This window comes from Xiphophorus hellerii, chromosome 21 (genome assembly GCF_003331165.1).
Source record: "Xiphophorus hellerii strain 12219 chromosome 21, Xiphophorus_hellerii-4.1, whole genome shotgun sequence".
In the NCBI taxonomy this organism is placed as follows: Eukaryota; Metazoa; Chordata; class Actinopteri; order Cyprinodontiformes; family Poeciliidae; genus Xiphophorus; species Xiphophorus hellerii.
The window spans coordinates 443,079-469,700 of NC_045692.1; the positions used below are offsets into that span (position 1 = coordinate 443,079).

The 26,622-nt window shown below is 36.9% G+C and overlaps 1 protein-coding gene across 1 annotated transcript; it reads right to left on the minus strand.

Moving 5' to 3' along the window:
* Positions 1-3,066: 3,066 nt before the first annotated feature.
* Positions 3,067-26,622, minus strand: rsu1 (Ras suppressor protein 1). Its single transcript, XM_032552177.1, has 9 exons — positions 26,485-26,622; positions 26,273-26,385; positions 24,162-24,212; positions 20,643-20,763; positions 19,011-19,135; positions 16,007-16,089; positions 14,277-14,391; positions 11,233-11,365; positions 3,067-4,555 (listed from the first exon to the last, which is right to left on the minus strand). The coding sequence occupies exons 2-9, from the start codon at positions 26,379-26,381 to the stop codon at positions 4,453-4,455; spliced, it is 840 nt and encodes a 279-aa protein (XP_032408068.1). The 5' UTR covers positions 26,382-26,385; positions 26,485-26,622; the 3' UTR covers positions 3,067-4,452.

A 26,622-nucleotide genomic window follows, 5' to 3' on the forward strand; every position in this document is an offset into this window, starting at 1 on the left:
AGTGAGGTGGAGAGAGAGAGGGGGGAGAGAGAGAGAGAGAAAGAAAGAAAGAAAGAGAGAGAGAGAGAGCTACCTCATCGGAAAAAAAAGTGAATCAATATGTGAGATTAAAATAAATAAGAATAATGTAATGTAATAAGAGTGCTGACATTTATACGGTGTCATAAAACAGCAGGGGATGAATCCTTGATGCTTGGAGCTAATCTTTGTGTTACTGTCCAAAACCTACAACTTATCAGGATCAAATTTGTCCTGTTCAACTTCAAACATAAACCTCTTTTTTTACCAAAAGCCAAGACCATCTATCTGTCCTCAGCTCCACAAAATCCTTGAATAACAAACCACAGCAGTCTTTCAAAGGGACACTACCCATATACTGTAGTGTCATTGCAGTTCTAGCTTCCATAGTAACAGCCCTAAAATGACAGCTAAAATATGTATAAAAACACAAAAAAATTTATGAACCAAAAATTGAATTTGAGATATTTGTACAATATGTATTTCTGTGTATTACTGGCAATTGATCCAGTATGACAACAGTTTCATGGTTAAATAAACATTTGAGAAGGACACTTTCTTCTCAAACCTGCATCACAGTGTTTATTAAAGGCTAAACTTTCAAGTCTTCCTTCCACAGTTGGGGCTGTACTAACACTGTCCACCTATAAATCACCATGTGAAAATCAATGGGATTTATTTAGCCTGGGACTCATTGTGTCCTTGGAAAAGTGTGAGATGAATTCAGAAGAAAACAAGAATTCTATAAACTCAATGAAATGAGGAGTATTGACCAATGGCAATAGACAGTTTAGACCTGAATAAGAAAGTTTCTGAAATTATTTTGCAAGTCTTTTTTCAGCCTATCTTGAATCATCCTAAAAAACTCATTAAGTTAAAAGCATGATTTCAATGATTCAGCTTTGGCTGAGTCCACTACCACAACTAGACATGGTGATCCTGTGGAGAGAGTAAAGGAGTTCACGTATCTGGGTAGAGTGTTTGACAACCCACTGAATCTTGTATCCCATACCATGAAGATTGTTAAAAAGTGTGGTAACAGCAACAATATAGCCTGCAAAAGTTTAACCATTTTAATGTCAGTAAGCAAATTATGTCCACATTCTACAGCTCACTGATAAGCAACATTTTGACATTCTCCATCATTAGCTGTTTTCATTCCATCTCTGTAAAATAGAAGTCTACAGAGCATTAAGATTTTTTTGTAAAAAACCCTGGACTCCTTGCAACAATTTGTGAACAACAAATATTAAGAAAAGCTGTCCATATCTTTCTGGACCCTAATGACCGTCTGGACCCTGAGTCAGCCGGCTCTCTCCTGGACATAAGCCACAGTACTGTCCAAACTACAAGACCCAGAGGAGCACAGTTGCTTTTGTCCCCAGGGTCAAAAGCAACCGTCAACATCATGTGTTGAGTGATGGCTCTTCTCAACACAGAGCCATCACTGTGTCCAGCTGACCCTCCCAACACAACTCTGAACTTTGGCTACATAATTACTGCACACTGCAGTCACAAATCACACTACACATTTTACTACTTGCTTATATTAGCAGCATAAATTTTAAGAATTCTATTGTCTGAGTTATCACTTTTGAATCTATTTGTTCTACACTTGTGAACCTGCCCCCCAGTGACAAATAAAGTTATTTGAATTGCATTGAAAGCCCTGTTCAAACATGTGCACAACTTTCCAGTATAATTTTCAACGTTGACCCAGAAACCTTGCTGTGTGTTGCAATTATGACTGATTTGCATTGCTGACTACTGTGTTTATGTCATGGCAACCATTAAGAATAATGTCATTGTTAAATGTAAAATAAATTATGGATTGAGATAGAAAGCACTAACCCAGGTGTACCAAGTTTAGGCACCAACACAGTAACTTTTAAACTGTTAGCATCTGTAAGTCCACGTGCAACGGTAAATCATTTCTACAAAACAAATGTCATATTGTATCTTTTGGAAGCATTCAGCTGGCAGAACTAGGAATTCATTTCAAGAACACTATCTTTTTAAATCTAGTAATATAACAAACAAAGTAAACAGGAATAAGAAGAAACTGATCTTTTGACTGTTTCTTCTAACATACTGCAAGATGTTGCTGTTTTACTGTTACCTCCAAACATATGACATTGTTCATATGTCATATGAACAATGACATACTATGTGCAAATCAATCCCTCTACCCCCAACGTTTGTGAAATATCCAGACTAAAGTCCAAATGCTCACCAAAGTTTTCAAGGAATGGGTGTCAAACCTGCAAAATGTTATGTTTCTAGTTTCTATTGGTTTGGCCTGTGGTTTCATTAAAAATGTTTAATAAAATCACAAGTAATTCTAGTTGTAAACAGATTATTGTTTTGGGTTTAATGAGATATAAACCTCATAAGAAGAAACATTCTCATTTTTTGATGTTCCTCTATTCATTTCCTAGCTCTGGCTGTCAAATGCTTCCACACTATCTATTGGAAAACAGTGCAGAAAATATGTCTGACTGACCTGTGACAAATGAAGGTCTCAGGAGTTCTGAGCTAACCTTAGACTTGCTGAAGCGATTCAACTAATTGGATTGTGATTTTTTTCTAGGACTTCTTTAAATCTCCGTTTATGGAATGAGTGTGCAAGAGAGATCGCCCAGGGCTCACCATTTGAGGATTACTGCTGTAAGTCATATTTGCTTTATCTGAGGTATCTCAAAGACATGAGGCAAAACTAACGATTTTACTGATCATAGATCATATCACTTATGGTGACAAAAATAAACATAAAAATAAGACATTAAAAATAAATGATCAGTCTCCTGCTTCTGTCTAGAGAAACAGCAGCACAACAAATCACTAGGATAATGTGCAGGTAGTGTGCTCTAAATGGTCTAGTTGTTAAGAAATAAAACAGTAAACAGTACTCTAACCCTAACCCATATACAAAATAATTAGCTCTATGTAATGTTCTTTTATTACATGAAATGACCGGATAAATGAGCTGACCTGATTATAAAATTACAGAAAATAAGTTACAACTTAAAGCAAAACAATGAACCCTGGTCAATTTCTCAAAACGTTTATTGACAAGAGCAAAATATGGAATTTTTTCAACTTATTTGTGGCAAAAAGCAAAAATGTTCTAACCACTGATTAAGCATTAAATATAAAATGAAATATATCTGAAGGCACAGAGGTAAAAATGAGAAGAATCAAAGGGATTCTGTGAGCACAGTGGAATGGATGCAGTGAGAGTTCATCAGCTTCATTAGTTTCCAGTCATGAAGGTCTGAAACTCTTCAGAAAATCCGAGCTCAATGAAAAAACCCAGCGGTAGACATCACTGGGGTCTCACATTCAAGGCCCCGCATCTCATTTAGGACAAAATATGAAAAAATTATATGTACTAAGATCATTACATAAAGCTTTAAGGTATTATTATGAATTCATGTGTTTATATATGTATATAAAAAATAAGTAGGTTAATATTTGTGTTTTCTTCGTATTTCATGTTATCTGTGGTTGCTCTACAAAACCTGCCACTACTGGTTGAAAAGACACATAAATATGAAAACAAGGCTGGTGATTATTACTAGCTGGCAACATAATATTTGTAATAAAAGTAAAAAGTAAGAGAAATTTCAAATTTGAGAAGCAAATGAAAACTAAGAGCGAAATAACAGGTAAATATTTTAAACACTTCAGTCTTTTCTTTTACAACATGTTAGACGTCTAGGAGCTTTTAAAGTAAAGACTTTCAGACTTTACTTTAAAAGTACATGATTATGTACTTGAACATGATCATGCAGCATATTGTGAAGCATGTGCTTAAGAAACCAAGCAAAGCAGATGTTATACCATACCTGTTTAAACTGGACAAAGGAACTAGGAGAAGCATCATCTCTCATCTCTAATTTAAGTCTAATTTGGATTCTAAACCTCAGATTTTCTTGGTGTTTCACTCTGGCTGCTAATAAGAAGTAACAGGATTGTAATGAACTGGAAAAACCGGCAGACAGACAACACAGATTAAAATAACGATTTAAGATCTGTGAGGATACACAGCTGTTAACCGGGATCTTTCAGATTTTAATACTGTAGAGTCTTCATTTTCATTTATGGCAAAGTGCAGAAGTGATAATAGTGTGTAGAGTCATTTAGCAGCTGTCTTCCACAAGTATTTTTAAGCAACGTGTCTTTTTCATTTGGCATAGAGCTCTTCAAAAGCAAGATATTTTTTCCACAAAGTGTTAAAAATGTAAAATTCCCTTTATGTATGTAAGCTTACTTCATTAGCACATAAAGCAAAAAGAAACAAAAATGCGCAAAGACCATTGAAGATTGAAAACAGGACATGCAAAAACATCCTAACTTGTTAAGTAACAGGAAGATGACAAGCAGACAGTTTGGCTGATAGGTGAAGGCTCATCTCCATGCTCAATTTCCTCTTCATTTGTTCTTGGCAGCCAGTGGTTTGCGGCTGATCTTCCTGCTCTTATCACTGCTCTTCTTCGGAGGCTCTGGGTTAGCCTGCATGTGTCTACCATAGAGACTGAGAACAAAGCAAGAAGAATTGTGAGCAGACAGATTTAAAATCCTCATGCTTGTGATCTGAGAAAAATGTTTTGATTCTGTAAAAGTTGTAAGAATTTGTTCACCAATTTGGCAAATAAAATGATAAGTCAAATCTTTTAGTCCACAGAATAATGCCCACAAATGTGTATAAGCGTCATTAGAAAAAAATACTGCAATATTGCCGATATTCCAGTATCTGGAATATTGGCACAAAGAGGTGTGATCATCATCAGCAAGTAGTATCTGATAAAGAAAATAACATTAGTAAAAATGTTTATTAGAAGCAATAAAAATACTTAGGTGTGGAGTTTTTCTCAGTGATTGCAAATGTTTAATGTGATTCACTTATTAGTGCCAGTTCCACACTTACAGGCCAATGTCCTCCAGTACCACTGCTGTCTGTCACACTTTCTTCCCCCTGGGTGTCTAACATACACCAGGCTGGAGGTTCAGTGAGGTGGAAAAGCCCAGACTCTCTTACTCCTCCCTACAGCCTTGTTAGTCCACTTCTTACTGTACATCAAGCTCAGGTGGGGTCTTTAACAAACCTACTTCAGCTCTCTCTCTCTCTCTCTCTAGGTTTTGACTCAGTTAAAACCAAAACATTTCTTTTTAGTTCATATCAGTATCAAAGAGTTTGTTTGTATTTTACAAAGCCCAACTAAACAGGAAAAACTGCAGTGTGCAGTAAACAGGAGTAACTACAATTTGAGAACAAGACAAATAAAGGACTGGAGTAATTATGATTATCAAGAAACATTACATGTCGTCATAAGCACAGAATCTAACTTCCTGTTAAGAAAATAAAAATAATCAATCAATTTAAAAATCACACTGAAAATGCTATAAAAACACTTTTACAAAGTGTTTCAGCTGTTTTACAGTTTTCTGGAAGTTTGTTCCAGATTTGTGGTGCATAGAAGCTGAAAGCTTCTTCTCCTCCTTTGGTTCTGGTTCTGGAGATGCAGAGCAGAGCCAGAACCAGAAGACCTGAGAGGTCTGGAAGGTTGATACAACAGCAGCAGATCTTAGCACCATGTATTGTGGTGCTAAGCCGTTCAGTGATTTATAAACTAACAGTATTTTAAAGTCTATCCTCTGAGCCACAGGGAGCCAGAGTAGTGACTCACCTCAATGCATGGTTCTGGTTCTGGTTCTGGAACCAGTCTCCATGAGAGGGGATGAACACTCTTCCACTCTGGAGTTGCCCATGGTGAGAGGCACCGGGCAGGAGTGGGCATACTTGTTGCCCCCCATCTCGGTGCCTGTACGGTGGGGTTCACTCTGATGAATGAGAGGGGAGCCTGCCTCCACCTAAGAGTGGGGGGACGGGTTCTGACAGTTTGGGTTACCCACCCTTTTTGGAGTCTTTGGAGGGAGACTGCCCCTCCTGCGGACTCCCTTGTTCTGTTGGGTGACTTCAGCGCTTATGTGGGCAATGACAGTGAGACCTGGGTTAGGGTATCCTAAGCTACCCTATTTTTCCATGAGTCAACAATCACCAGGCGCATGTGGCAAGGCATCAGGACAATCTGAGATTACAAAGCTGCTCCTTTGTCCTGTGAGGACAGAACAGACTTTCTGAGTGCACTTAACTACTTTGGTCATTTTGAGGTCCGCAACAACACTCCTGTGAGAAAATTCACTCCTCATCCAAATGAACAGATACTTAGACTGTAGACAGCTGATGTTCAGATGACTTTGAGAAGACTCAACATGCATAAAGCAGTAGGTCCTGATAACATACCAGGTCTGGTTCTCAAGAACTGTGCTGACCAGTTGGCTCACGTCCTCACTGACATTTAACACCTTGCTGAGCTGTGCTGTCGTTCCATCCTGCTTTAAGACAGCAATCATCATTCCAGTGCCCACAAAACCCAGAATTTCATCATTGAATGACTATTGCCCTGTTACACTCAATCCCATGATGATGAAGTGTTTCAAGAGGCTGGTGAAGGATCACTTCATCTCCAAACTTCCCTCCTCTCTTGATCTGCTCCAGTTTGCCTACAGATCCAACTGCTGCACAGAGAACCCGGTTTCCTCCACACTGCACTTGAGCCTGAAACACCTGGAGGAGAAGAATACTCATGTGCGAATGCCGTTTCTGGACTTCAGCTCAGCATTCAACACAATCATCTCCCAGAACCCGGTGAGCAAACACACCCTTGGGCTCAGCCAATCACAAAAGACCCCTTCTGCCCTCAGCATGATCTGTTCTCCCTACTGCCCTCTGGGAAAAGGTTCAGCAGCTTCAAACGCAGAACAACCAGATTCCATAAAGATGCTAAACTCCCATTAGTTTAACCTTTTAATCATATATATTTACATTGATACTTTTATTACTTATTATTTATTTATTATTATTGGAGCTGTTACAAAGAACATAAGATAGCTGTTGTTGTTGTCGTTAATTTTATTGCCGAATGCTTTTACACAGACATGCCAGTTAAACACGTTGGGCAACACTCATGAACACCAGTAAGATATGATTTCATGACAGATTCAGCTTATTAGTTTCAGCTTTTTGTACATTTTCCAATAATTGCTCCAACAGTTGATCTTTTTTCAGCTGCTTTTTTTTTTTATTTTTTACCAAGCAGCTTTTTTACCAAGCAGTGAGCTGCTTGGTAAAAAAGGTCTAAAATTTTGTCTCTGGTGTCTTTGGACAGCTCTTTGGTCTTAGCCATATTAGTAATTGGAGTCTTACTGATTGTGTCGGGTGGACAGGAGTCTTTATGCAGCTAGTGAAGAATAATAAGTGGAGTGGAGGTGAACTCCACTTGAGGGCCAGAATTTTTGCTGATTTGCAGGTGTTCAAATACTTATTAGCAGCAGTAACACACAAATAAATTATTTTTAAAAATCATAGATTGTGATTCCTGGATTTTTTTAAAATTGTGTCTTTTAGACCCCTCTATGATTTCTAAGTGGAAGAACTTGCAAAGTCACAGGGTGTTCAAATGAGTATTTTCCTCACTGACATGGTTGTGTGAATGAATGTTTGTCAATGAAGGCCCCAAATTTCATTATAGTCCACATATTCTTGACATGTTTGTTTTTTTTTAATGAAAATTTAATTTGCGGTTGAGAATTATTACTAATAAAAATGGTACATCAACATTTTACTTTTTTCTATACACAGACAGTAGCTCACAGTGAGCGGTTCTAGTTCTGCTGGAGGTTTCTTCCTGTTAACGGGGGGATTTTCATTTCCACTGTCGCTAAATGCATGCTCAGGGTGACGGATTGCTGCAAAGTCCTTTACCCCTGATGTAATATAAGCGGGAATACATTTCCTTTATTATATTTAGAAGATAATCTTAAAAATATATATGTTCTTAGTTTTTATTGTTTTGTTGTATAATCTCATTTTCTCATTAATGTTAAAAGTAGTATTACATATCTATTACATATCTACTGTATGCGTCACATAGCTAACCTTAGTGCTCACTCACTAATCTGTGTGCTGAAGAACCTGGAGAGATAGAGACCTACACTGCAAATATTCAGTTCTTTAAACATCAAAAAGCTGAGTTACATAGGATAATTTACCACTTTTGTATTTGCATGTGTGTGAGTGTGGGTGTGGGTGTGTGTATATGTGTCCATGGCTATTTTGCTACTCAAATCTTGACTTGCAAGAACCAATTAGCAGCAGAAGAAAAGAGGGGAATAGATTTCGATTCCTCTGGCTGATTTTATGGAGTTCTCCTATTCCATGTTGGCTTAATTAAGCCCAGTCAGTTCTTTTTGCACACAGCTGCGTTTGTGTCAGCAAGGAGAAGAAACATTTGGTTTTCTATTTTCTATTACTCTGGTGTGTCTTTTTAAGAAGTTAGAAACTAAACATGTGTGAATGTGTTTGTGAGTGAAGTGTACGAGGCCAAAGGTCAATGACTTGATGGCCTCTCTTTGAAGCTGACTTACTGCATCTTCAACAATAGTGCCAAGTGATTTAACAGTATTCCTCATAGACACAGAGACAAAAAGATTACAAAGGAAGAGTTGTAAAAATAAGGAAAACGCATCTTAAAAAAAGCCCACATAAATTTTTTGCGAGTAGAAAATTATTAGTGTGCAACCCAAAGTAACAAATGTCTGGATTTAAAAGCCTGTATTGGCAGCACCACACATTTTTGTAATTTTGCTCGACAAAACTCCTCCACTGCCCCATTCCAAACATACACACGCCCACACACACACTAAGTGTCCTGCCACGTGTGCCTCACTCAGCATGAATGCACTGCAAAGCAGACGGGTGAACACAGAGGCCGCCATGCTTGCGCTGGGGCAGCTTGTGAGTTAATGAGTTCTCTTCTGTCATCAGATAGATGTCCAGGTGACGGGTGGCTAAACTGCAGGTAACAAACAACCTGAGTGTGTTTGCCTCCTAAACCTCAGAGGCAAAAGTTAAAACTGTCTAAACACTGCAGTTAGTTGCAGTTACCCAGAATGTTTATAATGTAGATTACAGACAGGACAAGACCGATATTAGTGCTTCAGTCATTAAAAATGTAATCAGATTAATCACACTCTAGCATTATATTAATCATTGAGCTTAACTTTGTAAGCTTGACGTATAAATATGCAGGCTGATGTGGTTCTTGCTTTGTGCAAGCCTCTCCTGCCAACAACCAATTAAAATGCAAGAAATTATCTGACGTTTTTTGGCTCAAAAAGCAGGTAATGTAGTCTCCCAGTACGCAACAGCAACTGGAATCAGTCTCCATGAGACTAAACACTAAACTGGAACCAGTTTAGTGTTCCACTAAAATGCATATAAGTTTTTTAGAGGACAACTGACAGATATGATACATTTTATTTTCTATTTCTTGGGCTAGGGCTATAAGATGATAAACATGTTTAATCTAATTGTTAAAAAAATGAAGTGAATTAATGAGTTCTAAATGTTTTTATTATGACTGTCAATTGATTAAAATTCAAATATTATAGAACCAGCATGGGATGATTTCTCATGTCTTTGATGCTTTTGTTTTTTATTTGTTCATAGCAGTTTAATGTTGCTTCAGTTAAGCATAGCTGCATCATGTAAAATGATGCTTTGCTACATTGTTTCGTGAACAGTAAAATCATTTCACAGAGATGAGAGAGAGGAGCTGTTTTCAGAGATTACGTTTGTGAGAAGGGTTATTGGCCCCAAAGACAAACAGCTGAAACAGAGAAAGAAATTACATTCAAGCTGCACTTAAAATACATCCTTGTTTTGAGTTAATTTCTTCTTTTCTGGTGGTCATGTCCCTGGACTCCACATGGCAGCTTATTTTGTAGGTTTGCACTAATACATATAGGAGTCCTTCATCATTACCATCAGCAGATGTTGGCAGGTATGATGTAGGTTTCTGACATTCTGTTTCAAATTTATCAAATTGGTCTCATCTAATTTAGTTGGACAATTATTTACTAATGAAAGATAATATTACAGAAAAAGGTATTTATTATCTCGTGAGTTTACGTGAGATTTAGAAAATTGAGCAGAAGGCGCAATCTAAAATCTACCGGTAGATCCAGTTGTCATGTAAGTTGTGTTTGTACATTTCTTTCAAGTTATATTTGATATTTACAGCATTTTTATAACTGAAGGTAACAGTTACATAATTGTGATATAAAAAATTATTTGAACATAATATTAAACTATCCTTTTTTAAATGCCATATTCCCTCTCTCTCTGCAAGAAAGCGTGAAGCCAGAATCACATAGTAAATATGTTATGAATCATTAAACAGGAAAGGAGGCAGCTATGAATGGAAAAAATCAATCAGTCTAATCACCATTTGCCGATCTTTCAAATATGCTGAGATGCAATGCTTGGATGTGCTCCATACATTTAAAGGTCCTGTGTTATATTGAATTCGCTTTTTGCATGTTTCTTAGATGTAGTTTTGAATTGATAAAGATATTGTGTTTTGTAAAGCACAGTGGCCTTGACACGTGAAGGCAACCAGATTAATCGGCTTCATTTAGGCTTGAAATGCATAGATGTGTAAGAAACAAAATAAAATAACTCATGTCTCTGATAAAGAATATTACAATCCAAGTTATGATTGCTATGCTACTTTCATATGACCTACTTTAAATGAAACATAGAATTGCTGCATGCTGTTCATTATGTAAAGGGAGAAAGGTTCAGAAAAATATGCAAGCATAAAGTGGCAACAAACATAGCTGAAACAAGGTCTGGTCTTACACAGTCACACAATGAAGGGATCAGTTCCACACAATGCCTCAGGGCAACAATGTGAAATCTTCTCAGTTCTGTAGCTTTTTGTGCTGCTTGGAACAAGGAATTAATAGCTTCCTTCTGAGCTGCTCTGCCTTTCAACACTTACATGTCTAGAATAAAATATCCACACCTGGAAACTTAAACCATTTTGCCTTCAGTATATTTACAAAGAAATGTGTTAACAAGGGTATAGCAACCCTGTTATCTGTTTTCTTTTGTACATCATTTTGTTTTTTTGTTTATCTGTAGAATTTAATGAAAATGAGAAAATTCTGCAGAGGCATTTACATTTTCTAACATAAAGCCCAGACAGTGTGTCAAGACCAAGTTAGGACAATAAAAATCTAGAAATAGTTCAGGTGAGAGCAAGAAACCAAAAAACAGAAATATATGTGTATTTTTGTACTTACTACTTATAGGTCTCTGAACGAACATATTCAAAAACATGGGAAACACCAAGTTGGAACTGGTCTGCGATGGGAGTGACCCATGGATTGTTCTCTGCTTTGAACACTTGCTTAGGCCCAGTTAAATCCAGGTTACCTGAAGACATAAAGACACAAACAATACAATAACACTTTGATTATACTATCCCCTATCTTTATGGATTGTTGTGCCTGAAAGTTTTTGGTTTTTTTACCAGTGCATGTACCTCATAACATCTGAACCCAATCAACTTTAAGCTGTAGCAGAAAATGTAAAACAGGTTGGTGTAAAATAGTTCTGCGAACTTCAAGTTTTCACTGGAGAGTATGGTATCACAGCTAATTATAAAATCATCTGATTGCCATTTGTTAGAAACAAATTCTGACATACATCTGATCTGCACCAATTGAACATCAAAAAATATTTCTCTAGTCAATACTCAAATTTATCCATTCTGATATTTTTTGGGTGTTGCATATGAGGACATCCAATTGTGCTCATAAGTTTACATACCTTTTCAGAATTCTTGTTGGGTTTTTTTTGGCCATTTCCCAAAGAATTTCAACCCTGAAGTAGTAGGCAGAAGTTACATGGCAAAAATGTCCATGGTTTGGAGTAGAGATCAGCCTACACTTTTCCCATTGTCCATCATTTTGACTAACAGTGTCAAAAAAAAATCCCATCAATCTGTTTTTACCCATGGATTTTTAAAATGTTATCTACATTTAATTGCAATTCATTTTCATTCCATTTCAGTTGAACAGGTAATCTACATTGTGGCATTTTCAAACTGAATACATTGAACTTTTTATCTGCAATTTTTCCTATTCTATCAGAAATTATACAAAGCAATTAAGGTTGAAACTGTCTGAGCGTTTGCACCATGTGCTCAAGTGTGTGCAATGTTAAAATGATGGATGGCTGTCAGATTTTTCCATCACCTTTTTAAAAAAACAAAGACAGAAAATATTTGGTGGATGCAACTGATGGTCTGAAGATATTTCAAGGATGTTTTTATTAGCATTCCAGCTCACCTTTGCTTGTTTGTGGTACAAAATTTGGACTCAGGTGTGTAAATATTAACATTTAAAAAGTAATTTGAAGCTGTGTTAGGTGCAGCTTAAGTTGAGTAGTCTGACGGTTGAGGGGTAGAAACCGTTTCTCAGTCCGGTGGTCTTGCTCTGGATGCTTCTCAGCCTTCTGCCTGAAGGAAGGGGCTGAACAGACTGTGTGCAGGATGGGTGGAGTCCTTCATGATGAGGAGCGCCCTCCTCCTGCTGATGTGTAGAGGTCCGAGGTGGATCTAAGGCTGCTCCCCACAATCCTCTGTAGAGTTTTAACCGCCCACTGACAGTACAAGGCTTAACCTCATGGACACTGTTCTTCCATGGAAAATAGACTGTTGTTCTGACAGTCAAAAAGGAGTGAAATATGTTTAGAGATCTATTCCTGTTTTCATAAATAAAATGTAATATTAATGTCATTTTGCCATTTTTTAAGTTTGTGTATACAAATATTTGGAAATATGGCAATGTAAGATAATTTTGAACAACATAATACCCATGATCTGCCAACAAAATTGCATGTTTAACACCAGTGAAGAAACTTGTAAAGGTATGTTATGACGTAGAACTATCAGACCAAAACATGCACATGAATCAATATTGATTCCTTAACTTTGATTCAAAATAAAATTAACACAAATATGCATGTAGATCCAAATTTAGAAGATGGTTGAATCAACATTGATATAGTGTCAGTTATGGTTGAAACCCTGATGTTGATTCAACATGCAAGTCACCGACCACTTTCAATATTGTTTCAATGTCAGGCAGAAAGACTGAATCCACGTTGGAGCCTAACGTTTCAACGTGGATTCACTCATATTTTGCTATCTGGGCTGACAGATCTTTGCATCCTTCATCCAGTGGAGCACTCTTTCCCTATTGCCATTCACATTCTCTGTAATAGAGATAAAAAAGAAAGTTTGCTTTGGCTTTTCTTATGGTCTGTGTAAGCCTATATCATGCTTGAGTAAGTCTTAATCAATAGATAGGCTAGATTTTAAGTATTTCTTGAACGAGTCTCGAGATTTTAACAAGTTTATTCATTTTTATCTAACCATGGTAGTTTGTTCCTCTTTATAGGTCTATGCCTCCCCCTACAGGCAAAGGAGGACATCACCTCTAAGTTTATTGATAACTCACAATTGACATCTACATTTGTGGAGGTTAGCATTTTGCCCCAGTCTGCTATTTTCAAGACTTTACTATGGCTCTTTGATATAAAGTTTGGTTTGACATCATACAAAGTAGAGTCACTGTATAGTTTTGTGTAGCTCTGTTCTACTAGCTTTCTTGAGAACAGAATATTATTATGATTTGACAAATCAGTCAAAAAAATGAAATGCCTTGGCAATTATTTCAGTCTTACTTGAGAACAGAAGATCTATTGCAGTCTGAGATGTTTTTGTTAATCTAGTCAGTTTTTCAACAAGTTGTTCAAAGTTACAATAATTTGTAATTCTGTGTCCGAGTGAATGTTTCTGTAGTGTAGAGCGCTTTAAATGCAACACTCTACTAGCATAGTTCTTTTCTGATAAGAAATCTAGAATCTAGTATAGAGAGTGTAGTTAGCTTGAATTTGTTGGTGTAACAGAGGCAAAAAAAGATTTATCTGTTCAAACCATGTAAGCCTGAAGGTATGCGGTAAACAATGAAATATCTTGACAGTGAGTGATCAATGTATACAACAAACACATTGCAATATTTACTAGAAACCAGTGCGTCTTTAAAAGATTTTGGCACTTAACATCAAAAATGTTAATAAAGTTGGATAACAGTAAATTACGCATAGAAGTGGAGTAAAGTTTTTCTGCATAGTTTGCCATGTTATGATGATAAATTGAAAAATCAACAAAGAAAATTCCCAGTTGCTAAGATACTTCTTTATGTAGTCTTGCTACCATTAGTTTGAGGTATTGATGAAAGAAGAGAAGATGTGCATGTGGGAATGTTTTTGTGAGTACCAAGTTCAGGAGGCAGAACAGTCAGTCTGTTGCCCTGGATGTGAAGCTCTTTGAGTTGAGCCAAGTCACCAATCTCCCTAGGTAACGAGACCAGATCATTATCTCGGAGACTCAGCTGGGCACACAAAGAAAAGATAAGGATAAAAATATGTTAGCATCACACAATTTCTCAAATGTTTTAGCACCTATAAATTTAAATCAGACATTCACAGATGGACATTCATATATTTCTCAACTTCAGTCTCAAAGTAATGAGCAGATTTATTTATACAAATTACCTTTTTAAAAATCAACCCTGTAAAGTCAGTGTGTTCCCATCGTTAAATTTGGTAGGTGCCCCACCCTCCTCAATGATGTTCATTGCACCTTGCCTCCTCACTAAATAAACTAAATTGAACTGAACTAGGGAAGAACTCATAAAAATCAGACTGTCCCCACTAAGCATTTTTTCAACTTTGAATTAGTCAATTTTACTGAAATCCTGGCTGGTGGTGCAGCTGTTCTTTATGGGATTCAGCAAAGTCACAGACAGGGTGAACAGGAAGGCGTGAATGTGAAGCTTCAAACATGGACTCAGCACACGTTTCCCCTCAGTTGTCCGCTTTGTGACTGTCAAGTTCTCCTTTAATTTGGACAGTTTGCCAACTTGAAAAAGGATTGAAACATCTACACAGATTGTTTTAGCAACTATATTCCACTCAAAGGACCAAGCAGTTTTCTTTATCCATCAGTGTGTCAAGGCATTTCACTTATTTAAGTTTACAAAAATTAATTTTACTCCAACAGCAAAAACAATACTAAGCAAACCTCAAAAATAATACTAAGTAAACCACTGTGAATCAACCCCCAAAGTGCTCAAAGCCAAAAGAACAAAATAACTAACATTTAAAGCAAACATTTGAAATGTAAATATTAATATATTTACATTTATTAATGTAATAAATGTATTATGTATTATTTACATAATATATGTAAATTAATATTTACATATATTAATATGTAAATATTAATATATTTACATTTCAAATGTTTGCTTGTTGATGTTTATCATGTTATGAAAGTTTATTTTAAAAAGCTAATCCAGGTTGTAGGCAACCCAGCAGTGCAAGCTCTCAACAATACAGTCTCTGCCAAACCGGCTTCCTCTCTGCTTGTTTGTAGGTGTATCCATTGTAAATTCACTGAATTCAATCAATTTCCTCCTGTTGTGACGTGCTCCTTCAGGAGGAACGAATGCTGCAAGTCAATGACTCAATACAATCTGCTGGGTTTCCTTAGATAGAAACATTTTAGGCTAAATGTAATGAACTTAACTAACTAGGATCACCTGCAATGTATGTATGGTTGAATTGAAAAGATTTTTTGTAAAGTGCCTTGATCTAAATTTGTTATAAATTGGCACAATAAAAATAAACTGAATTGAATAAAAGGAATCCTTAAGATTATGAGAAGTTCCTCCAAGCAATGCAAGGTCTATCACTGTAATGAACATGTTCAGATAAAGATCTGCCACCAAATCAACCCATCCCTAGCATCTTGTTCTGTCACAGTGTTTCAGCTAATCCAGGTTGTAGGCAACCTGGATTAGCCTCACAACCTTCACAAATATAAACACTTTCTGTGGTGACTGACTTTTATTCCACACATTTGTGTATTTACATTCATTTTGTTCCTGATAGTAGAAAACCTTATCAGTCCAAGTTGTGTTAGTACTACTGGGTTGAACTTACGATTTGCAGTTTTGTCAGCTTCCCAATGTCAGGAGGAAGTAATTCAAAGTCGTTGTCGCTCAAATACAGCGCTCTAAGAGTGGCTAGAAAACAGAAATAAGATGGTTGTGTATTAGCATTAATTTTCCCACTTATTCCAAATGAACATGATGCCCCATTCCAACAACATCTGGAATGCTCCATGTAATTTTAAATGAAATGTTGAGCATTTTCTCAATAGTTTAAAATAAACTTTCTGAATGAAAATCCCCCTTTAGCCAGATTTTTAAATAAAAGATGCATCAGCACAACAACAAATTACATGTATTTTCATGTAAAGGAATAGTATAAATGAATTATTATATATTATATGCTTCCATCTAGTGTATATAAAACAATACTACAACTAGACATGAGAAAATACTGAATTATTGCCATATCACATTGTTCACTGGTCTCTGCACTGTGAAGGGCGGTGCTCTCCTAACTGAGCCGTTTGTTGCAAGTGCAAAATGCATCTGACACAACTAGGAGAAGGAAGCATAGACACAATGACAGAAAACATGGCTGGTCAAATATTTGAAAGATTAAAAATATAATAATGATGATAATGGTAAAATAATTGACAAATATCATCCAGCAAGTCAATTTTGAGCAGACAGAAAAACTAATAATAAGTGCATCATCATGGCATCACCGTTACAGCTGGATGCTCTGGGATTAACGCCCAGAAAATGTCCCCAGATTATTTTGTCTGGTGCATGTTCCACGTATCGTGTGGACAAAAGATGTCTGAGTGGGACAGATTAGCGCAAATATCCATGCAATAAAAACAAAAAGAAAAACACCATATATCATAACATAGCTTGTGAACTTGTTTACTGGCAATGGCAATAAACGTGATTCTGATTCTGATAAACATATAGCATTTTTATAACAACTGAAGGTAATAGTGACTTGATCATGTTATGAAATGATACTGTGGTGCCTGGAAAACATAAAATATTGCTCTTATAAGGAACCCTGGTTTCTCAACATTTACAATTTGCACTGAACTGTGATGTCTTTAAGTGTTAGACTTATGCCTTCATACATTATTTTAAAACCAAGCCTCATAAGGCAGGTATATATAAACATTAACAGAGTCTGAGCTATTCATCTACTTATTATATTTCTGATAATCAGATGGTACCCAGACTTGGTAATTTAGATCCAAAGTAGGGCTGGAAATTATTGATAAATGAATTAATCTAAAGTTGACTGATCTTATCGATCGACTAGCGATTAATTGATAACAGCTGGAGATAAGCACCAACACCTCACAGCCCCACTAGGGATAAGATAATGTATGGATGGATCGATCGGTGGAATCTCTTAAGTTGCTAAATAGGAAGATAAAAGATTAAAATAATCAAATTTGTGAAACATGTAGTCCCCCAGAACAGATGTTAATACAGAAGGACTGTTTGTGAAGAGGACTGCAGACTCCATGTCTTTGCCGTCTACAATCTGTGGTGATGGCAACACTTTGTGCTGGTAGTTGTGATTCAAATTCAGCTACCTTCCTGTTGTACTGCCCCTTTAAGGAGGTGGCTATTGTTGCTGAAGAATGTTAAAACTTGGCTCCATGAAGAGTAAATACTCACAAAGGCCCTCACCATCAGCTGTGCTTAATGGCATAATGTTTTTCCCCATCATGCCCTGCACTTTTCTGTTATCACTTCACATGAGTCATTTTTGGCTGAGAAGTTGATGCTGTTCAGTCGGCAGAATGAGGCTGATTGGTTGTATTTCAAAACAGAACCACATAAAGTGCATTTTGTGTCCATGTTTTACGTTCCCTTCCTGGTATATCTCCACCATATTTATTTATCCTACAATTGCCTAACCCAGACAATCTAAATTGATAAAGAAGTGCAACAATGCAGTATCTATTTAGACCAATTATGTCATACTGGATCATACGCTTTATATCAGAGAGGTATCTACGTATACTCTGACTGAACCTCTATGGTACAGACATCACTCACAGTCATGTTCACAAAGCAGCTCTTTATGCTTAATTCCGATTTTTTTTTTTGCTGAAATCTGATTGTTTTTTGCATTTCTTTTGTAGTTGTTCATACTTCAGACATCTTTGCAAATGATTTATGACCCCAAAGCAACCTACTTGAAAAATTTAGACGTCAAACAGCAACAAACTGTTAATGGAATTAATTAAGACTGGATGCCTTTGAATCAGTTTAAAAGTTATTCAGCAATAGGAGCTGAGAGTATAGTCAAAAGATCATAAGACGAAGGAAACTAATAAAAAGAAAGCACAACAAATAGCAGGGGCCATTAGTTGAGGATTGATTGCAAAGTCTGAACTGGGAGCAGTGGAATTATGATGTGATGAACTTCACTGACACAAACAACTTTCATACTTATCATTTTTAGCCATCATTTATGTTCAAATTTACTGAATCAGGCTTTTTCTGGGGTAGACTTATGATGTATTTTACAAGAACGTAAAAGTAATATAAAATGCCACATGACTGATGGACTGCAGACACTTTCAAATCTATCTGATACGTATCTGATTTAGTATAACTTATGCAACAAAGCACATTTTGGGGGGCTGAAAAAATCTGAATTTGCTCGTTCAAACTGCCATAAGAAAGTGTGTTATGGGTTGCATGTAGGCAAAACGTAAGTCAATAAAAAATGGATTTGGGTGGCATTTGCCTCCTGTGTGAACATAGCCAGTCCACACATAGATGACATTAGGTGCATCCAAAAAAGTTTTTTTTCTGGGTTGTGTGTCCACACAGATCTGGCATTTTGGGAGACCAGAAACAATCAGTTTTGAAAACAAACCCCAGAGTGGAAAAATGTCAAAATGCTAGTTTCATGTTGGTGTGAGTGTGTACATGTGAGCCATGTCTTTACTGAAACAATGGCATGTCCCTCTGTAACCTGTAACCTGCATGCACCTTACTCACAAATAAACATGGTGTGTTCAGTGTTGTTTGCAAATGCTCACTTAGATAGAAGAAGTTTCCAGGCAGAGAACCAGAGTTCTGGTTCAGGTTGTTGTAGGTTAAGTCCAACACCTCGAGAGCAGGAAGAGATCCAAATCCTCTGGGCAAGCCACTTAGACGATTCATCCTGTATACACAGAAACAGAGCCAGTTTCCCACCTGTCTAGAATTTCAATTTAAAGCAAAACATTCACTCATTCATTTATTAACATGTCAGAAGACTAGCATATTTTGAAGTTCAAAATTATAAACTCTAAAGTCCTGTTTCAGAAAGTGGGATAGACAAATTCTGAGTAGAAGGCAGTTACTCTGAGTACACCTACCCAGCTCTGTGATACTCAGGGTTTTCGGTTTGAGAACAGGAGATGTCAACTAGGTATATATTCAGTATATTGAATTTTATGACTAACTGCATATTACTTAATATTCACATTTCTTTGTTGGAATTACTTGAAAGTGTTGTATTTTAATATCCCACTTGAAGGCCAGGTCTATGTGCAAATACTTCATGTAATGTAAACACTGAGATAAGGGAGAACGGGTTTGTAAAATGCAGAGTATTATTAAAGAGATTCAATTTTATTGTAAGTACAAACAGTATACCAAAAGGAACAGTGAATATACAATATTCATCCTAACAGTTACTCAGATGTCAGGCTTGTTTGCTTTTACTAGTGATGAAAACACATCACTCTGGAGGAGAGGGGAAGACCGGCTCAGTCCAGGATGACTGCAATGTCAGGGTAGCTATTAAAGTCTGCAGGTAGATTTTTGCTTTCTGGTCTTCCGGTTTCCAGATCCTAATTTAACAGAGTACTGTAAATAAAAAGTTAGTCCATGCTGTGATGATCCGGCTGACCGTGGACTGATGGACACCGTACCAGTTAGCAAGGTCAGGTGCTTGGATGCAAGGGAAAGATAATTTAATAAAAGGATATTTCATTAAATATTCTTTACTGCTTTCAAGTGAAAATACAGTAGTTGTAGATATTTTGTTCAATCAGATAAAATCACCCACCTTTCTTTTTTTGTGGGTGGGAAGAGTAAAAAACTGTAGTAGAGACAATAAAACTTTAATTCTCTATCAAATCACACTCATATTGATCTGGTCTCTGCCACAATAACTCTTGCAATTTTACAGCAGCAATAGTATTGCTGTCTTTGATAATTGTATTTTAATATTTTCCCTATGATGTCATTAATATTTGTAATACCATCGGTAAGAAATATTTTGTTATGTGGAATGAGACTTCATATTATATGACAAAAGGACTGTTTTTGGAGAAAAAAAACCATTGACAGATTGTCGACATATCATTGCTTTGGTGTTTGTTTAAATTTGTCAACTAAATAAAGGACTTTTTTTTAAATGCTCACATTTTTACTAACCTACCACACCATAAAAACACAGGTTGCTGTTTTTTTTATGAAGCAGATGTTGCACATTTTATACATATTACTACACATGAAATTGTCCTAGTTTTAACCACAAATTGCATCATTTGGAATACCAGGATACCCTACAGGAAATGCAGTCCTGATACACCTCAGTGTTCAATATACCTCAGTCTGTTTAATTGGTTTCTGTGAATGATGAAAGGCCTCAAACATGAGAAACTTAAAATGTCACATACCCAAGATTGAGGTGTTTCAGCTTCTGAAGACTACTGATCTGAGTCGGGAGCTCTTCAATCTGGTTGTTGAACAAGTTCAGAACTTCCAGATTCTTCAGTTCTGAGATGTTAGGAGGCACAGCTGGAAAATAAATTTTATGGACCCCAATTAAATACTTTCAGAACTTTATATCTCTGCAACAGTACAGTTGTGGATCTGTGAAATTAATATTTAAAAACATTTGTGTACAATAACGCACATCTAGAGGTAATCTTATGAGTGCTAACCTAAAGAATTTCAATAGAGGTTTTCCACCAAAGAGGCTCCAGGCAGGGTTGCTGCTAGACCCAGTTCTCAACTGGTTCAGGAAAAGAACCGGAATGTCATACTAAATGTTTTATCTAGTTATTGTTTGACTCTGCTTTGGTTGAGGAAGTTTTTTTGGAAATATTTACTTGTATTCATTTTCACAGTGCATGGTAAGCATCTACATTTTGTTACATTGTAAAGAAAAAAGGAAAACATACACTGTGTGCACAATTATTACTCAAGTTGTAGTTTTGATGATTAATTTTATTGTTGAACATCTACAGTGCTCTCTGTCAATCCAAAATGTTAACAACCTCTCAAACCTGAATATTTAAGAAAGTAAAAGTGAGATTTTGGCTTTTTTAAAACAATATTTATGTGTGCAGGATTATTATGCAACTGAATTTAAACTGAAACGTTTCCCATCTCAGTTGTTTATTGACATCAGTTAAAGTGAAAATAACAAATATACAATTCAAAATTGACAAACATTTCTGACATTTGAAAAATAAATCAGTGACCAATATAGCCACCCTTCTTTTCAATAACAGTTATAAGTCCTCCACTCATGTAGTCTGTCAGTTTCTTGATCTGTTGACGATCAACTTTTTGTGCAGCAGCAACCACAGCCTCCCAGACACTGATCAGAGATGTGAACTGTTTAAGAAGGGCCCACAAGTTCTCAATGGGGTTTAGTTCTGGTGAGGAAGGGGGCCACTTCATTGTTCTTTCATCTTTAAGGCCTTTACTGGCCAGACACATAGTGGAGTAGTTTGATGCATGTTATGGAGCATTTTCCTGCATAAAAACCATGGTCTTCTTGAAAGATGCAGACATTTTTCTGTATCACTGCTTGAAGAAAGTGTCTTCTAAAACTGGCAGCAGGTTTGGGAGTTGATTTTGAATCCATCTTCAACCTGAAAAGGTCCAACTATTTCATCTTTAATGATACCATCCCATACCACTACCACACCTTCACCTTGCTGCCGTCTGATGAAGAATGTTTATTGTACGAGTTAATGTTTTAATTTGCAATAAAAAGAGATAGTTTGGGGAAGAACATGGAAGATTTCAATTCCAAGAATTCATGGTTGTGTTCTTTCACTGATTTTAACTGTGGTAAAACAATGAACATAGGTGTAAAAATAACACTTGGCTCAACTCAGAATCTTTTAAATAAAAACCCCATAACAAAACATTAGGTAGGTAACCCTCCTAAACAACAATGGTGGCTCCAGCAACTGCTTGGATTAAAATTGGCCAATCGTAACATTTTGTGCATGTTTCATAGTTTCAAACTGTAGGATCTGAAAGCTGAAGGAAATGTATGTACACAAATGATGGAGAAGTTAGCTAAGTAACTGTGAACACATCCTCACAATTTGGCAGTGAGGATCACAACCCTTTTCATCAGTGTTCTGGTAAATTTCACACCGTAGTCATTTCAGCTAGTCTGAAGCTACTCATTTGGCTTCAGTTGGAGCGGAGAACTGCTTGACGGATCCCATGTGGCAGCATATACATTAATAATTTATTGTTCAGCTATAGATGTAGGGCAGGCGTGCTCAATACATCGATCTCGGCAATAGGTGACAAACTGAACGCTGCCAGGATGCTGAGACCAGCACTTCTTCTTCTGACAGGCTTATCAAAATAATCACTAAGATCTTAAACGTTTGTAGCTTCATTAAAGGATAATATTTTTTTTTAAATCAACAAAACGTGTTAAAATTAATAATCTGTTATTGTTTCAACAAGGTGTTGCGGAATTCAGTGCGTTTCAGTTCCATAAACAAAAAAAGGCGACTCAATGACCGACTGACCAGCAGAGCAGGAGTTTAAATTAGCTACTCAACCATCGCGTTCATGAGAGGCTTATTAATAATCAAGAAATAAATATCAAGCCTGGAAACCTGATATCGTAACAGACTGAATGTTATTTCTTGCGGGGGTGAAGGCAACAACAATGAGAGAGAGAGTAAAAAGGTACCAGTGGTTTTGAGTTGGTCACCTGTTTGGGTTATTTTACCTTTCTTTACCTTTGCTGCGGAGCATTACAGCCGCTGTAGTTTCTGACCGTTCAATAAACAACAAACTTGGACTGATGACCTCGTTTGTTCGTGAGTATACATCATTCACAACAAACATCAAATAGGACAAATATATTTCATTGAGTTTCAACAAACAAATGGCTTCCACCGCGATAATTATGGGTAATTAAATTAATTATATCCCAACTTCAGAAGATTTGCCTTTACCTCTACAGAGCTCTTTGGTTCCTCCTATCAGTCTGTAGCTTCTCATATTGAGGTCATCAAACCAAATTTCAGATCTACCATAACTGACTGACACCTGCTGGCCTCAGATTTGCAACCAGCTTGTGACTGAGAAACCAGTAACCTAGAGTTTAATTTACAATTTTATGACTTCGTGTCATGAGGTAGATCTCAGCCGGCTGGTGAGAGAAAAAGTAGATCTTGAAAAAGTAGATCAACCAAAAAGAAACAGTGGCTGATTTTCAGACATTTGCAGAGTTAGATAAGATTGGTTGCATGAGATTGTTTTTTGTGTATTTATCGTCCAATTACCAATCTCCCAAAATGAAGAACATTTCGGTGAGTTTATCAGTGCAAACCCAAACCTTCTTGAATGTTGACAGGCATAGCTGAATCTATGTAAACTTCTAAATTTTAAGCAGTGCTAAAGAAAACAAAAGAAATCTCTTAACATTTCCTTTAATTATGACATTTAGCAAAAATAAATATTTCTGGTGATCCAAACTGACCTAAAACAGGCAATGCCTAATGTGAAATAATCAAAAGATTCTAAAAACCTTTCTATTTAGGATATTTAAACAAAATACAGAACTTTATGGTGTCAAAGCTATTTTTTAGTCACAGTGGGTGTAGAGCTGGCTGTGTTTCACTGGTTGCTCTGACTGTTAGTGAATGTGTAAAAAAAATGTATTTACGGGGTATTTTTTAGTGAAGTTAATGAATTTATTGTGTGATAAGCAAGAGTTGTAATAGTGTGTAATCTGGTCAAGTTAACTGATGTAAAAATGATACCAAAAATGTGCACAAAGTAAGCAGCACATCTTTACTTTGTTACTGTTGTAATGACAGCAATTCTTTAAAGCTGTTTACATGTTTTCTTCATTAGTTGTTGCAACTACTTATTTAAAAACTGCAGTTTAATTTATCAATTGTAAAGCGAAGGGACCATCTTACCTGTGAGCTTGTTGTGACTGAGGACCAACTGAGTGATGTGAGATAGAGTGACTGAAATGACAGACAAGAAAAAAAGTCAAAAATGCACAAATAGTTTTATAGAATAGTTTTAGAATTCATCATAGCTCTGAATCAGCGCTGCTCAAACTTACAAAGAGTATTCTCTTGGTCTCAAACAATGGACTTGTGTCTGTTCTGGTTTTACTAGACCTCAGTCCTGATTTTGACACAGTTGACCACAATATTTTCTAAGAACTGTTTGAACATGTAGGTATCAAGAGAACAGCACTAGGCTGGTTTAAATCCTATCTGTCCAACAGATTCCAGTTTGCTTATGTGAACATACTTTCACACTCCAGGGTTATATGTGGAGTATCACAGGACTCCGTTCTTGGACCAATGCTCTTTATCCATCCGTCCATTTTCTTCCCTTATCCAGAGTCAGGTCACAGGGGTAGCAGCCAAAGTAAGGAGGCGCAGACTTCTCTCCCCCCCAGCCATTTGTTCCAGCTCCTCCAGGGGAATCCCAAGGCATTCCCAGCCCATCCAGGAAACATAGTCCCTCCAGCGTGTCCTGGCTCTTCCTTTGGGTCTCCTCCTGGTGGGATGTGCCTGGAACACCTCACCAGAGAGGCATCCAGGAGGCATCCTGACTAGATACCTGAGCTACCTCTACAGGCTCCTCTCGACGTGAAGGAGCTGCAGCTCTACTCTGAGAAGAGCCGCTGCTCTTCCTCAAAGTAATCCCTCTTACTCTGAATGCTTGGTAAGAAGGATTGCTGTAAGTCAACAACACAACACAAGCAATTGCTGCCATGTCCTCATCCAGGAGGAGTGAATGCTGCAAGTCAGTGGTTAAATGCAATCTTGTTAGATAAAAACTTTTTAAACTATTTTCAGTATGCATGACTGAACTAAAAATATTTTTTTCTTGAGTGCCTTAAGACAACATTTGTTGTGAACTTACAACTTAATTGGAAAAGGAATTAAAAAATGGTAGAGGCATAACAGAGTTATTCCAACTTGCTGCTACCATGAGATTGAGATAGTTTAGAAATGCAAAACAGAGAACACAAAGCCTGACTTCAAAAATATCAAGAATTTCTTTTCTAAGAATGCAGCTTAGACAAAAATGGCTTTAAGAGAGCAGAGAAAAATCATCAGTCAATTAGATTAATCTTTCTGGAAACGTGCTAGCAGATAGTTCAGAGTCTTTAACTGCAATGTAAACTGCTTAAAAATATATTTTGTGTCAACCATTATCATGGCTCCACTTGAGCTAATTAGATGGGTTCCTGCATATGACAGGTTTTATAATGGGTCATGTGCAATATGCATGATTTTTCTATATCGTATATGTAATAAAGAGCACAGAAAGCATTGTCCCATTTTTATTCTTTTTCTGTCCAATTGCTCAGTGCTACATTTTCAAGTTGAACTTGAAAATGTTCAAGGAGAGACTCTCAAGGTTCAGTCTCTCAGATTTGTTGACTATTTGTGACCTTGGAAAGAAACTGAGGGTCATAAAGTTGCCCTGCTCTGCATTCAACTGATGCTGTTTTTTTTGTTTTCACCTGCATCAGTGATACTTTGAAAGCACACAATTCTTGCCACAGCATGACAGAGTTCAATCTCATCTAGTCTTTTACTCAGATGGTATCCTAGGCATACTGAAGAATAATGCTTCAGTAAAACATTCAAATTAATTTTCATAAATAAAGCAGTAACAAAGACAACTACTGAAACAATCCTAATCATAAAGTCTGGAATCATTTGTTCTTTTAGTCCAATCTCAATTTTTTTCTAAGTACTCACTTTAGAAGACTATCAAAGGCCTACTTGGGAACTACTCTGGGAACTACTCTGGAAGACTCTGGGATGTTGTGATCAAATCTTACCTAAAAAAGAAGGTTCAACATTTTTACAGAGGACTTTACACACCACAGAGTTCCGCATTTATGACAGCATTACTTTTATGGGAAGAAATCTGGGGTCCTGCACCACAGCAGAGCATGGAATAACCCCCCCGCCCCACTGCTCTACAGACACGGGTCTCCACTTTTCAGCCTTCTTGCTCCAGTTTTACAAATGAAGAAGAGCGTTTAGCTTACACAGGCCTGGGATGTCCAGCATGTTCGAGATCCCCCTGTCGCACATTTCTACCTCAGGAAGGCTCCTGTCCCGACTTTCCTCCACGATCTTCTTCAAAGATTTTGACATTGTTCTGAAAAGATGGAGGCGAAACGCATGCAGACATTACCGAACAGGATGAAAGCAGAAGAAGCCAGAAAAAGCAGGAAAAAACAGTGTCAATGAGGCTCACCGTTTAAAAAATGTTTAGAAGTATTTCCAAAACAAGACTTTTCATCAAACTCTCCGCCTACCCGGAAGTGTGTCCGAAAGCACACCCTTTCCTTATTAGGAAATGTCTTTTCCTCACTGCGCCCGACCAAACGGAGAG